Source organism: Oryctolagus cuniculus, chromosome 2 (assembly GCF_051225735.1).
Source record: "Oryctolagus cuniculus isolate XC-2025 breed Fujian yellow rabbit chromosome 2, ASM5122573v1, whole genome shotgun sequence".
Classification (NCBI taxonomy): Eukaryota; Metazoa; Chordata; class Mammalia; order Lagomorpha; family Leporidae; genus Oryctolagus; species Oryctolagus cuniculus.
Window position 1 is genome coordinate 19,111,312 of NC_142868.1, and position 15,501 is coordinate 19,126,812.

A 15,501-nucleotide genomic window follows, 5' to 3' on the forward strand; every position below is an offset into this window, starting at 1 on the left:
CTAATGATACTCTGGCAAATCTTAATATCACAGCTCATTTGGAAGTTGAGAAAAATGAGGAAAAGTGTTGTAATTTGCACAAGGCCTTTGATTCTGTCTTAAGCAGATTTCAAGTTAAATGGCAGCAAACACCCCAGAACTTTAGCCTAAGCATTCAATTACTTCTCACTTCTTTCTCCTTGAGTGCCTGCGATTAACAAACCTCTCATTTAACCTTTTTCCTCCAGCTGGTAACTGTTGGCTAATGCTTGATTTTGATTCCATTAGTCAGCTCTTTTACATAGGTTTTTCAAAATTCTGTTGATGTTAGTGAGTTTTCTTAAAGGTACCATAAAAATCTAACCTTTGCAGTGGAAAATCATTTCTGCAAACCTTGCTTAGCTTATATGCAAGATATGTCAAAAGCTGATCCTCACTGCACTCACTCCTAGCAGCGAGCACAGACAGGTGGCAGCTGCAATGAACAAAAACAACGCCACATCTGATTGATTAGCCATGGCTCCCTGGAGCACCATGTTGGAAAAAGACCCTAGAGCTCTGCAGAGGCTCAGTGGGGAAGAGTTCCATGATCGATTAGGAATGTCTGCCATGGACATGTACTGGATGCTGAAAACTGGAGCACCTTGGTTTTGCTATCCAAGGTCTAGGTTGACAAGCAATGGTAGGGAGCAGGGGAAATGTCAATCCATTCACAAGCAGCTGCTGAGAGAGTATTGGTTTCCAGAGAACAAATGGTTTAGCATAATCTAGATGTTTACATAGAACAGTCAGCACTGTCTATACAGCAAGGGAATTTAAAGCCCTGTAGTAAGTGGCACTAAGACCCATACGGTTTACGGAAATTGATTCAGAAGAAAGTGCATGTGTCAACTACCCCAGTAGGTGTGGACCATCATCAGAAAGAAAGGATGACTTTCTTAGCAAATCTTCCTTTGCTGCCTCCTTTAAGTCTACGAAGTCTATGTTGAACTCAGGTTTCTCAAGAACAATCCAAAATTGCCAAAAAGAAGAACACCAAAACCAAACTGCACTACCTCATTCACTATATAGAAGAAGCAAAGGGAATAGGCAAAAAAGTTCACCCTCTGATCAAACAGAATCAGTATCTGCTCAAATAAATCTCTACCCTCCACTTTTCACAACCAAAGTTGAAGACAGTGACACACTTCCAAAGAAAACTATGAATGACAAATATACTGATTTAACATTTTGTTGGTTAAGAATCTTTGCTAAGAGAGATCCAGAACTCACTGATTCTTTTATAACCAAAATGCTGCCTATGCTAACAGATTGAGCTTTAGTGTATTTTCCAATCTAGCACATTTTTATTCTGGAAAAAAAAAGCACACGGGAAAAAAAAAAAAAGCCTAAAGAAACCCTCCTTTGAAACGAAAGTTACTCCCAGCTGCTTACAATCGCCTTCTGCCTCTGCCTCTCCCTTTGCTTGGCCCTTTCCGATTCCCGCTTCTCGTACTCTTTGCGGTATTCTTCTCTCTTCAGCCTTTCGTTCTGATATTCCTCGTAGCTGTCATACCTGGGAAACATAACTGCATCATTAAGTCAACCACCTCAATTTGCAAGAGCAGAATGAATCATAATTTGGGGAGGAGGGAAGGGCTTTACATAACATTTTGTCATCTAAAGGAGGGAATAAAGGGAGCCAGCGCCAAACGACATGCCTCATTACCTGGGCCTACGGCTGTAGGGTGATCTTGAACGTGATCTCACATACAAGGGGGAAGTTCGGTGTGTGCGGTGTCTGTAGTGGCTTGACTCGTAGTAGTAGCAGGATCTGGGAGAGAGGAGAAAAATGAAAGCGGCATTTGCAACTGCCACTGAACCCAAGTCTTTTGGCACTGCCGAAGCACCTTCTGGAACCTGAGATTATGTAAACTGGGTTTTCCTCCCCAGCTACCAGGGCAATTTCCCAGTGACAGTGTGTGATCAGCTAGTCAGCTCAGAGGCCTGGGAGTGATGTGTTCTCTCTCCCTGTCTCTTGTTGATGTTAACACTGAGCACCAGGTCTGGGATACTGTCAGCTTTATCTTGCGTGGATCTCAACTATAGCGGCCCAGGGCAGCTCTCCAGGTAATGGGAAAAGTTAGACAAGTGAGTTTCTTACAAATTGCTCTCTCTGATCTCACTGGCTGAAGGCACTGTGCTCTGGGCTGACAGATTTCAGAGAACACAGGGAGGAATATGTGTTACAATATTCTCACGAGTTCTGGCAGCACTGGGAATGCAGTGGCGAGGGCCTGGGCTGCTTGTGGATTTTGAGTACTTGTTTGGACTTCCTGGGAACACCGTACACAACTGGATGAGTTTTCACAAGGTTTACCTTGAAGAGGATCTACTGCCTGGGGACCTTGATCTTGACCTGGAATATGGTGATCGGGAACACGACCTGTGCCGAGAAAAGGACCTTGAACGAGAACGCATCCTTTGGGGTCTTTGAGAAAATAAGGATTTGGGTGGTGACACGGAATCTCTACACGGAGAGTTAAAAGAAGAGCAAGACGGAGACACATCAAACAATGAATAGGATTGCGTGCCATCCCAAGGGTAGCTCAGTTTGTCACTTTCATCTTCGCTGTCATCAAACAGGCCATCCATGGCTAGTCCTGAATTTATAAACATAGGTAGTTTGGAGAATTGTTCATTACTGAAATCACTGTCCCTCAGTTCACTGGTCTTGTCTGCTTCGTCGTCAAAAACAGCTTGACTGGGATGACCGAAGTGCTTGTTCAGCTCGGCTCGGATTTCCTGGTCTTGGAGCTGTTTCCTGGTGCTGCAAGGAGAGACCTGCTTGCTGGCCTCCAACGTCTCTCTCAGGGAGCACTGGTCTGAATCTGGGGAAGAGCAGATCTGCCCCTGCCAATCAGAGGAGGCATCTTTATAGTCTAGTTGCCTGGAGTCTTGGAGCTCCTGTGATATATTAACGAGTATTTCTGTTTTGGAATTAATTGACTGACAATAGTCATGATCACCAAACAGCCGCAGGCTGGGCCTCTTAGGCTTCTTCTCCTCGGGCCCACTGCCGAGCACCGAGGACTTGCTGAGTTGTGCGTACAACTCGGATTGCTCGGGCCCCTTCTTGGCGGAGTTACTGCCTTGGGTACAAGAAGTCTCACTGCACCGGGCCTTCTTTGATGGTGGTGGCACCACGGTCTTACAAGAGGGCTTCGGCTTTGGAGAAGCCCTGAAAGGGTTATCTTGGTTGGTTTTATGAGGAGGAGTCGTGGGTGGAGTTAGGCCTAAGCAAAACATAAAAAAAAAAAATTTTAATTAAATTTAAAATACAGGAGCTAGAAAGAGAAAACAGATATAGGTATGTTTGTCCATGCAAAGTCACATTTCTCAACATTTCCAAGATTACAGACAAGGGTTAAAACTGAGAGAAGAAGAAGGAAACTCAATTCATGACAAGACCTGAAAAACGGACTCTTTCCCCTAAGCCGCTGTCACCAGGACAAGATGGATCTACCCAGCCAGGCTGCAGAGAGAGCCATGATATTTAGTATTTCAAACACCAGTGCTAACAAATCCTGCTCCCCAGAAAACACGGACGTGGCAACATTGGCTCCACAGCGCCAGGCAGTACCAAAGCTCATGCCTTCAAGGGTATCGGGTAGGTTGCCTGATGGAGAAACTGACTGCAAGTCTGACTCAGAAATCACTAAATAGCCTTGGTGGCATTTTTCTGCAAATAAAATTGCAGGGGATGAAGCGGCTTGGGGGTTCTTTGTCCAGTGGTGGAGATCTACCCTTGTAACCAAGGAATTAAGCAATCAAACAAACAAACAAACAACAACAAAAAAAAAAACAAACCATGGGATGACAGCAAATGCGGATCATGGTGGGCTCGATATAGGCAACTTCAAAGCAAGTTCAGTAAAAGACAACAGACGAACGCAGGGAAGCAAAGCAACACCACCACTTGATGGCAATGATTCTTTGCCTCCACAGTTCATTAACTTAGTAAACCATGGCTAATGTAGGTATAATACATTCTTGTAAGCATAACTAATACATTCTGTCTAAAATACGGTTCTGCACCAGAAACCTAAGTGAACAGAAACACTAAATACTGCAGCACCAGTGGAGTATTTTATTTAGAACACAGCATCACTGAGGGTTCTGAGAGGGAGGCACTGACACCAATCCAAGCTGAAGCAACTAACTAATTAAATAAATAAATAATAAAGGAAGAAAGGGAACTATTCATCATTTGTTGCCCTTCCTGCTTTTCTCCAGAGGGGTAGACAATTCCATGAGCAGCATGGCGAGGGAGTCTGGAAAGCATGGTAGTTCCATTCTTCTGTTTCAACCCTGGGCAGATCCTACTCCTCTGTTCACACCGAAGAATCATTGTGAAACACCTCCAGAGTCCAGAGAATTTTGAGGGAGGGCAGGCTAGAGTTCAAATGACTTTATGCTTACCAGGGAACATTTTAGTTTACAATACACTTTCTAAATAGGAGGTTAGGTGATGCTATTCAGCAAAAAGAACAAGTCTGCGAACAAGCCTGGGGTTAGACTTAAGGCAACTGCAGGTTTCAAGAAGACATCCTCCCTTGCTGGAAAAAAAAAAATCTATCAACAACCAAGTAGGTCACTGAAAGCCATGCGGAATTTTGATAGGAACAGGAAGCTGCTGCCTCATTCTCCTTCTTTACAATAAACCAATGAAAGAAATGAAGGCGTTCATGAAAAGGAAAACTTTGCACCAGTACTTGGCAATCTTTACTATTCCTGGCTAATTCTCCCTAATGAGGGAAGAAAGAGTCCCAAAACGCCAAGTGGTCTGACTTTGGAATTCCATTCCAGAAAAGTGCAGAAAAGCTGGCAAATGCAAACACAAAATAATGGAGACCGCTCTTCTTCCACGCTGCCCCTGAAGCTCAAAGGAACTCCTTTCTGTTAGCAGCCGCCCTTGGGTGCCCACCCCAAGGCTCTGCTGGGGCGACAAGGCTCTGATCTGCGTTACTGAAAGCAACATCTGCCTCTTTCGTAGATGACTGTGTCTTTTACTCAATCTAAGAAATTCCTGTATGGCCAAGGCTTTCTTCTATTTTTTTTTTTTTTTTTTTACTTCCTGTGTTTACCTTTTGCATTGTCCTCTGCATCAGGAGACATGCTGATCTCAACCACACATTACCTGTAATGACTACCACAAGAAATTTAAAGATAATTCCCAGTAACGGCATGGCAGGTTCTCAAATATTTCTCATGGAAGCTAACAGATATAATGAGGAGTAATTTCTCTTTGCTGAGTAAATACTAGTCCAATATACCAAATGACATATCTTTGAATTGGAGGAAATGACATTCAACATCCTAAAATCTCACTCCATGAATCCTTTCACGATGACTCCGATTTAGGGTAATTTTGACTTCACTAATAATTTACTGTCAGGCTTGCTCCCTTGATAGTTATCAAATATTACAGTATCTCCTTATTTCTTTTTGACTGTGAATTATATCTTGTCTTTCCAAGTGGATTATAAGCTTCGTGTACGATGTCATTTGAGCTTCTTTGTGGCAACATATTTTTTTCAGCTCATTGTAATTTTTCCAGATAGCAGTGACTCTCACATTGCAGGAACCTAAGGGTCACTTAGGAAGTGTGTTAAACATTTTTAGCGAGAGGGCTCACAGACCACACGTGGAGAAGCATGGCCCAAGCACGTCTCCATGGCATGCTGCCTCATACTAGCAGGTATACGTATTTTGACTGACGTTCTGGATTATAAAAAGAAACGTTAAACTTCAGAAACGCCAAATTAGGCCACTATTAAAGAGAGACCAGTGCTAAAAATAGCTCAGCTATCTAGGGATTTTTAAATATAGAAATTCTTTTTAGTCTTGAAAATTTGAAACCCTTGTCCTAGTACCTAAGCTCATTATCACTTAAATAACTGGTTCTCAAGTTGCTCTTGGGAGTGTGGACACCTTGATTGTTCTTTCTATGCATTAAAACCAAAACCTTTTAGCTCCTTCACATGGTAGACAGCCCAGGGCCATTAAGCAGCCATTCCCTGAACACCTACTATGTGCTGGATACAACTGATGCTGGTGTTTCCAGGACCTAGCTTCTAAGAACTACACAGTTCATTATAACAAAGAGACAGTTGTTTCAAAACTTGAACAAAGTCTGTTTTCTTGAAGATTTGGTTAAAGTTTATGGAGACACTCAGAAATAGGCAAATATGTCCTGTGAGTGAATTAGCAAGGCTGTTAATTTCTGCTAGCCCCATTTTTTGAAACAGATAAATAATAAGTGCTTATTCGATAGAAGCTGTTTTAGGATTAGTGAGTGGGAAGGGAGGAGAAAATAATTTAGATAATTCCCTGAACTTTTTACTCTTTACCAAAACGCCCTTAATCGGAGAATATATTAGCCTAAGACTGAGAAATCTCATGGATGACAAGACTTCCTATCATCAAGTGCTTAATTGAAAATCTATTTCCAGACATAGTTGAGACCCAAAGCAAAATGAAACAAAAGTGCAAGGAGCATTTTCTTTTTCTTTTGGCACAGTGTCACACTTCTCAGAGCTGCTGATGGCCCGGGTAACCCCTTCCTGTCCCTGAAACAGTCGGATTTATCTAACCTCACCCCCTCTACCCAGAACTTTTCCCCCTGCGGGAGGACAGAAGTCAATACTCAATTCGTTAACGCCACTACCTTTGCTCATCTCCCCATTAATCGCTGGACTCTCAATTTCATGCCACAAGCCTAAATCAACAGCGCTAATGCCTCCCATAACCTCTGGATTATTTCCTGTGTGTTGATTTTCTGGGGAATGTGTACATTTTGGTGTTGGCAGTACAAGGTATATTCCATGCTCTCTCTTGAACTTAGCAGGTTTTGACAGATTTATGTGAGGACAGATGGCCATTGCAGGCTGAAGGCTGACAAGAGGCAGTTCAGAGCATTGTTAACACACTTGCACAAACTCTCAGCAGTGCAGCTCTGTGCAGAATGTAATTCAGACTATAGCTTTTTTATTGCTGCCTATTTTCTTTTGTCAAAAGAGCCTGCTGTGCAGAGCAACAAATGGCTGCTATTACCCAGAATGTAATGGGTGTCAGACAAATCACGTAACACAAACAATCAAGAGTATGTAGGTCATATTTCAACAGAGCACAACCTTAGCAATATTTATGATTACTGCATTGAAATGTGCTCTATAATAAACAAGTACCTCTACATCACTCACACTTATGCACTTCTACACAGCAAATCTGGAAGAAGTGGTACACACTCCACAGTCATCGTTTCAAACAGCCCTTTCATTTCACAAAAAAAGTCAAAGACATGTTTGGTTTGGTTTGGTTTGGTTTTCCATTATGTGCTATAAAATGATTTTCTTTGAGGAGTTCTCTTTGGGGTCTGTGTGTTTAATTGAATGACTCTGATAAATGGTAAAGAATTTGTTTTGATTCTTGTGCTTCAAGAATTCCACCCAATGACTTCAGAAGACTTCTTTTGTGTTACAGTTTATACCATTTTACAGACTCTACTGATAAATATGCAACTTACATTTGAGATTAGCCCTGGGATTTCTTATGTTGCATGCCACTTCAAATATTAGAAAAACAGTAAGGAAAGGAGTGCCTAATTCACTCAAAAGCTCACCAAAGTAGGAATACTCGGCAAAAATTGGGATGCCAATCGTCTAACTCATATATGTCAGGCCTTAGAACTAGCATGTGTCAAGAGAGCATAGGGAAGCATATTTACTTGGTACCTACTGTTACTTTACACAAGTTGTTAAAATATTTAGTTGATAAAAAGCTACTCCGGTGCCTTCCAAGGATGCCACAAGATCCAGCCACGAACACGACAACACTTGCGGTAGAGGGGCCTCCTCCACTCTACTCTGTTCTAGCTGGCCTCCATCTGCTCCCACTGGGAGTGCCTGCCTTTACTGTTGTTGAAGTATTTCTTCCATCACATTTGAGTACTGGGGAGCAAACTGGCTTTACAGAAGTGACACAATACATTCCTGTGACAGGCGCCTAACTCCACAACTCTTGCTCATAGAAGAGGACGATGTTAACTGATGCTCATGCAGTTTACCACAGAGCTGGGGCAGCAAGTAAGTTATCTATGAGAGGGAAATGAATTCTGGGGAGCCAGCTCTGGTTTGACTACGATTCAGCTACCAGATTCACACTTAAGTCATAGGTTAAAGGTTAATAGGTTAAGAGGGAAACGATTCAATTATGATACTTAGACGGAGACCCTAGTGAAAGATCCTTAGGTCACCGGGGAAGTGCCATCAGAGGGTGGTTCTTACAAGAGGACTGTTACAAAAGCCTGAGTTTAAGCTCAACCATTCTCTTTGCTATCTGCTCACCATGTGATCCTTTCTCCAGCATTGCCATCTGCCACCTGTACAGAGGCCAAACTCATGAGAGTGCTAGAACTTGGACTGTGAAAGATCAAAACTGTGATCCAAAATATACTTCTTCTACTCATAAGTAGCCTGGGTCAGGAATTTTGTCACACTAACAAAAAGCTAATACATGGAGGAACCTGGTATTCCGGGTTTCTAACATCAAATCTCAAAGCTTATGTGGGAGAGGAAATTGCTTTGTTATATTTTTTCCTACAAGAAATGAGGTAGTTCTATGTCCAGAAAGAAGAAAGAAATCTGAAGAATCAAGGAATTATCATTATAGACATTGAGTCAAGAAGAATGAGACTGAAAACAGAAAATGAAAGATATGGTTGAAATATGGAAGAAATTCCTGACAGTAAGAGTTGCCAAACATTGGAAAGGGCTGTAAATAGAATTTGTTAGGTCTCCCTTTCTTGGGTTCTTCAGGCACAGGAATGTATTATATGACCTGTCAAAATCACTTTCCAGTTTTCTGATGCTGTGGTTTTCCTTTTAAAACTACCAACTACTGCTCATATTTTTGCTTGGCTCTATTTTCCCAAAGATATGTCACATACAAAAGAAGTCCATGCCAAAAGGGTAGAGCAAATTTACACTGTTTGACAATATTTCCTCTAGCTAAATGAACTTTTAAATGGAAAGTCCAAAAAAGACAATATAAAAATCCACATAAAAGAGGTTACAGATTAATTGGTTAATGAATGTTCTGTGTTGTTTGTTTTTAATCACAATCACAAGTCCAATAAAATGTACTTGGATTACTGATTTAAGCACAGGGAAAATATTACGTGAAAAATAAATTACATCAAGTCCCATGTCCACTGATTAAAGTTACATGGAAAAAGCATCTAGCATTGGAGGGAAACAATTGTTAAGACCCAGTTATGTTAGGGTGATGAGACAGCTGGTTTTTGTTTTTCTCATTTTCTTGATCAGTCGTAAAATAATTGTATCATTTTTACAATGCTTAAAATGATAATTATAAAAACAATTTCAATGTGCAAAGACATAAATTTCTCAGTTTGGTCATTTCGGTCCCTAACCAAATTCCTTCATATCTTATGGTTAAAACCATCACCTTGTTGAGCTGACACTGCTTTGCCATTTCCATTTGAGAAACAAAAAGTGTGCACTCTGAAAATCTCCATATGCAATAGATTTAAATGCCTTCTGCCAAAAGAGCATTCTCTTTTCTCTCATCTTGCTTTACTAACAGCTATTTTGAAATCAAATTAGTTTTTACACCTGTAAAAGAGAAGAGTTTTTTTTATCAGCCAAAATGAGCTAGTTTAGGACAATCACAAAGAAGTCAGACCAGCTGGCAATACCTAATAAAGCAAACTTCCTATCTCATCCCTCCTGTCTCCCAAAGACACTGCAGATGGGGCAGAGGCATTATTCTGAGGTCTCAGAATTTTGTTGACTCTTTACATTTCCACTTACACGTTGGGAAATTTGTACTAAAATTTGTGCATGTAAAGAACAAGAAGACTTTAGCCTGATCCACTTCCTCTGCCACAGATTATGTGTGTAGACTGAGGATCAACAAATCAACAGCATGATTGCCGTTTCTATCGTCTCCATCCCCTGCTGCACCTATGTCAGACATCACTAATTGATCATGACATTCCCACTGAGTACAGATTTGGCCTTAGAATCCTTCTCAACACAATGCTCCTGGCAGCCAATACCAATCAATGACACTTGGCAAGTGAATTGAAAACTATTGAACATAACAGATGTCAACCACTATCTTTAAAATTCAGGCTTCATCAAAGTGCCATAATTGCTAGTCAGACAGATCTGATATGAACTCAGAATCCACCACATAGCTGGTGTCATCATAGCTTTTTCTTCAACGGTGAAATGGGCAGAGAGTCGAAAAGACAATATATATAAAGTGTTGATTAGGGAGTGCCTAATTTCCAGGATTTGTAGTAATTCAAGGAGCTGTTGTTCAGAGAGTATCCAAAGCTGTTGCTTCTACTTTGATTTGCTAAATCCCATACCCAGAGCCAAAGCATTGTGGGAAAGTTGAGGTACATTGATGGGGAAGGGGCTGACACAAAGAATAAATAACTTCATACATGAGAAGGTGCTATAGCAGCAGGTTCAACAAAAGAGGTGAACAGAGCCAAAAATTGAAAAGAAGCAAGGTATCATGACCTCAGTAGATGAAGTAATTAAAGAGTTAGTACTTATGGACTACTAAAATAATATGCTGACCTTCATGTTTTATCTCATTTAATACACACAGTGCCCCAGTGAGAGTTAGGTACTATTACAATCTTCATTTGAAGCTTAAAGATGTTGAGATAGACCAGGGCCATACACTACCTGAGGGTAGATCCAGAATTTGAACTTGGATTTGTCAAACATATAAGCAAAGTTTTGCATAATTTCACTAAGCCATGCTATCAGTCTTTTAAGATGAATCTTAACAGTTTATTTTATTTGGAGCTTTGCTGTTTACAATATATTTTAACTCAGGTTGATCACATGCAATGGCTGCTTTTGTATGTCAATAATAGCTGAAAACTGGCAATTTTGTATTTCAACCTTGATTTAGTCACGTGAGTCAGACAGTAATTTCAGTCTGATTGTTATGAATATGACTTTAAAGTTGAGAAAGCTAAGGCCAAGAAAGAGCAAGGATTTAGAGGTTAAGGAAGGGAAATGTGTGTTCCATTTTACAATTCCTTACGGATTTCACTTCCCAGGCCAACTCATGTTATCTGAGGAACTCTGGTTTCCTGCCTTCTTACTTCTGTTCCATCTTTAACTTCTCTTCTTTCTACCCTTAGATTTAAAATTTGATACAAATATATATTTTTCCCTTTGGATTCCCCATGTCAGTTTATCCTAGGGAGAGCTCAGTTTTCTCTACACATCTTTCCTTGGATCATCTCTGTCAATCCTTATGATGATGATATTGCCCTAATGTTTCTTTCAGTTCCTTAACTGTCTTTATAATTCTTTTTTATTTTTATTTCCTCCCAAAGAAACCTTTTATTTAAGAAATGCAAACATCATGCATTTCATAAGTATAACTTTAGGAATACAGCGATTCTTCCCACCATACCCACTCTCCCATCTAATCTCCTACCCTGCCCCCTTCTCCCTCCCCATTCCCAGTCCCATTCTCCACTAAGATCCATGGTCTTCTGTGTATAATTCTTTTTAATCCTTTACATAATCGTTGTCTTTAACTAAAGGCAGTTTAGAATGTTCCCTTTGATAACTGCTTTTCTCTCCTTGTGATTTTCTTGAGTTACAGTGTTTGTCACATCCTCCAAACACAGGCAAGCGACACAGTTTACTGAAGAGTTTCAGGAGAGATGGGTATCATAGACATTACACATCACAGTTCATTACGCATCACAGTTCACACTCAAACTGTCTCTATGAAGAAAGGAAAATCCCACCACCACCACTCAGGCCAGTTTCCTCCTTATACCACCCTCCAGATCGTTTCTAAACTTGACCTTCCAGCAGCATTCAGTATGTTCCAAGTTCCTTATCATTTCCTTGTTTCCCTGTTGCTCTAAATTTCTTCTCTTATATACATGCAAGATGACTCTACCTTAGCTTCTCCAACTGACATCTTCACAGCTACAACTGACGATCATGCTCTACAAACTAAAACCACCCTCTGGACCCACCTTTCTGAGATAGTAATAAAATGTAATAAATAAATAAATATTATAAATATTATATACAATCAATAATATTTTACCCTCATGCTAGCTATCAACATGTATTATTCTCCTACCAGACCATAAGCTCGTGTCTTATACACAGGAACATTTACTTAGCATGTCTATGGCAAACGCTATGCTCGACACTTTACACAGTCTCAACCTTATCCTGGTTGTACACTTAACAAGAGCTACTATGCTGCCAGTAAAGAGCAGGTGTTAAACATACTGGTGCTGTGGCACAGCCGCTTAAAGCCCCAGCTTGATGTGCTGGCATCCCATATGAGCGCTGGTTCGAGTCCTGGCTGCTTCTCTTCCCATCCAGCTCACTGCTGTGGCTTGGGAAAGCAGTAGAAGATGACGTAACTCCTTGGGTCCCTGCACTCATGTGGGAGACCCAGAAGAAGCTCCTGGCTCCTGGCTTTGGATTGGCCCAGCTCCAGGTACTGTAGCCATCTGGGGAGTGAACCAGAGGAATGGAAGACTCTCTCTCTCTCTCTCTCTCTCTCTCTCTCTCTCTGTGCCTCTCCTCCTCTTTCTGTGTAACTCTGACTTTCAAATAAATAAAATAATTCTTTTTAAAAAAGTCAGTAAATTTATTTCAATTGCACTCAGTAATCTTTCAACAAGGCCATGAATAAAGGGTTTAAACTAATAAGATGAAAGTTGATTCACTAACAGAAATAAATCTACTACATACAATTTTAAAGATTCCTACTATTAACCAAAATACCCTTTTATAAATATTAACCTGCCTTGTAATAACCTATTAACATTTCAAAATGATAACTAAATTATTGAAAACTAGATATTTGTTAACAGGAGGAAATGTTCAAATTTCTGCTAAGAAGAAATTAAAATTAAGTGCTTTTAATAATATCATAATTTTACCAATGGAAGAAAAGCAAATGAAATATGTTCATGTCTATAAATTTGAAAAAGATATCCAACATTAGAAAAAGATGTACTAAAGCAAGCATATTCATACAGTGCTAATCAGATTATTGAATTGGAAAAATATGTATACATACCAGCCAAGATATTTATATCTTTAATTTAAACATTAATAACCGTTAAGAAAATATTTTAAGAAAAAGAGATAAAAGTTTGAGCAAAGATTTCCAATACAGTGTGATTTCAGAAGAGTAACATTCACATATAACAAGAGGAGTGTGATTAAATAAATTGATATGCCTACACAAATATTATGCAGTACTCTAAAAGGCCTGAAAATAAAGGGTTTAAAGTGATGTAAAACTTTCTTATTAGGAGGTTAATTTACAAAATTAGAATGAAAAATTAATACACAAGTATAAGTATATACACATACACAAATTAGTGTATTAAAATGTCCTCATTTTAACAATATGGATTTAATAATATGGATAACTTTTTAGAATTAATGCTTTCTACTTCATGGCATTTTTGACATTTTTGTAGGAAGCTGACATTATTTATAATGAGAAAATCGTTAAAAGTGGCCTTGAATGGGAAGCTTGGTGTTGACATATAGAACGGAAATTCTCTCACCCAACTTTACCAGAGGGTAACTGACTAATGCCCACAACATTTTGACTAATACTAATTAACAAATTCTCTTAAGCTGAATTGTTACCAAAAGCCACAATAGCATATTTTCTAAAACCAGCCCATGTCAATTGCACTGGTGTTTGAAAAATTACTAAAAATGGTAAAATAGCATACAAATGAATGGAATATGAATATGAAAAATCATCACTATAAAAAGATCTAACAAAAGTATGTTGCTAAAAGAAGCACTGCCAAATTAGTTTTGGAAAAACATCAGGAGAAATCATAAAAATCTAGAAATATTTTGCCTTCAGACTACCATAAAATTGTATTTCCTTCTTTCCCTTCAAAGAGCAAGAAACAAAACAAAGATACCATCTGTGATAGATTGTTGGTATGGATTGTGCAAGAACAATGAATGGTTCCCCAGTTAGCTTGGGGTAATGGTCTCTGTCTTCTACAAAAACTATGAGGTTTGATTACATATTTATATGGAGGAGCCTTTACAAAATTAATGGGAGAGGCTGGTGCTGTGGCATAGCAGGTGAAGCGGAGGCTTGCAATGCCAGCATTCCATAGAAGTGCTGCTTCCTGTCCTGGCTGCTCCACTGTAGTCCTCCTCTCTGCTGATGCTCCCGGGAAGCAGTAGAACACAGCCCAAGTGCTCGGGCCCTTCACCCACATGGGAGACCGAGAAGAAGCTCCTGGCTCCTGGCTGCATTCTGGCCCAGTACCGGCCATTGTGGCCATTTTGGGAGTGAACCAGTGGATGGAAGATATCTCTTTCTATCTTTCTCTCTGCTGATCAGATAAAAATACTTAAATCCTTAAAGAAATCATGGGAAAACAGATTTAAAATATCATGCATATTTTCCATTAAGTCTTGGAAGACCCCTTGTTTAAGTATAAACTAAAATAACAAAATTGAATATGATGGAATCAGCTTTTTAAATAAACCCACCAATTACTGGTCATCACTAGTTAGACATACCTCTTTTGAATATTATATTATGTTTGCATATATACAAAAATGTTACTTCTAATTGTATTGTAATAATTTATTTAAGAAATGATGTTATATCTGCATCAATTTAAGAAATGCATATGCCTAAAGTGTTATATATATGCTTTGATATATTTACATCTATAAGTGAATATAAGTATGTAATCAATAAACATATATGGAAGTATATAATCAATAAAACAGATATATTTGTCCCTATACATGAGCATCTACATATACACCCGTGTTCTTTATACACCATGAAATTTACTACTGTACTGCTTGACCAAATCATGCAATCATGCAATAGCCCTTTCATTAGGAGATAATTCAGCCAACTCAAAGTGTGAAATTAAACTTAGTGACAATGACCACTATGTGTATAGGCACCATAGCTCTGGTTGAAAGCATATCTTGTTTAACTTATTATTCCTTTGCTATTATCAGAAATGGCCAGGGCCACAAGAATTCCTTGTTCAGACATCCTAAAACTCATTTCTGCTTGGGATCAGGTACTTCAACCCAAGCCCTTAATGCAGAATCACCATCTACAACCAACTGAGAGGTTTGTCTAGGAACTCCTCAGTCAGCCCACGTACTGAAAGCTCCTTTCTCTCCAGCAGGTAAAGGCTGGCTAAAGGAGTGCAGAAGGCCAAAAGGATGTAGGAAATACTCTTGCTGAAAAGTATATAAAGACACTTTGTTTTGATGGATGCATATATATTCACTATCCTCCTTTGCTGGAAAGACATAAAAATAGTAAGACAGAGAGGACAGTGTTTTGTCATGAGGTATGATGGAGAATTAAGAAAATATTCCAAGGGAAACACTGAAAATCAATGAATCCGAGTTCAATCCT

The 15,501-nt window shown here is 39.5% G+C and overlaps 1 protein-coding gene across 11 annotated transcripts in view; it reads right to left on the bottom strand.

Moving 5' to 3' along the window:
- The window catches only part of PPARGC1A (PPARG coactivator 1 alpha), a 361,394-nt gene that overhangs the window by 21,394 nt on the left and 324,499 nt on the right, over positions 1-15,501 (bottom strand). For all 11 annotated transcript variants that reach the window (XM_070069598.2, XM_051842173.3, XM_070069601.2 and 8 more), the window contains 3 exons: positions 2,339-3,254; positions 1,688-1,792; positions 1,414-1,534 (listed from right to left, as the gene is read on the bottom strand). In XM_070069598.2, coding sequence (XP_069925699.2) covers positions 1,414-1,534; positions 1,688-1,792; positions 2,339-3,254 — 1,142 coding nt within the window. The remainder of the gene's footprint in view (positions 1-1,413; positions 1,535-1,687; positions 1,793-2,338; positions 3,255-15,501) is intronic.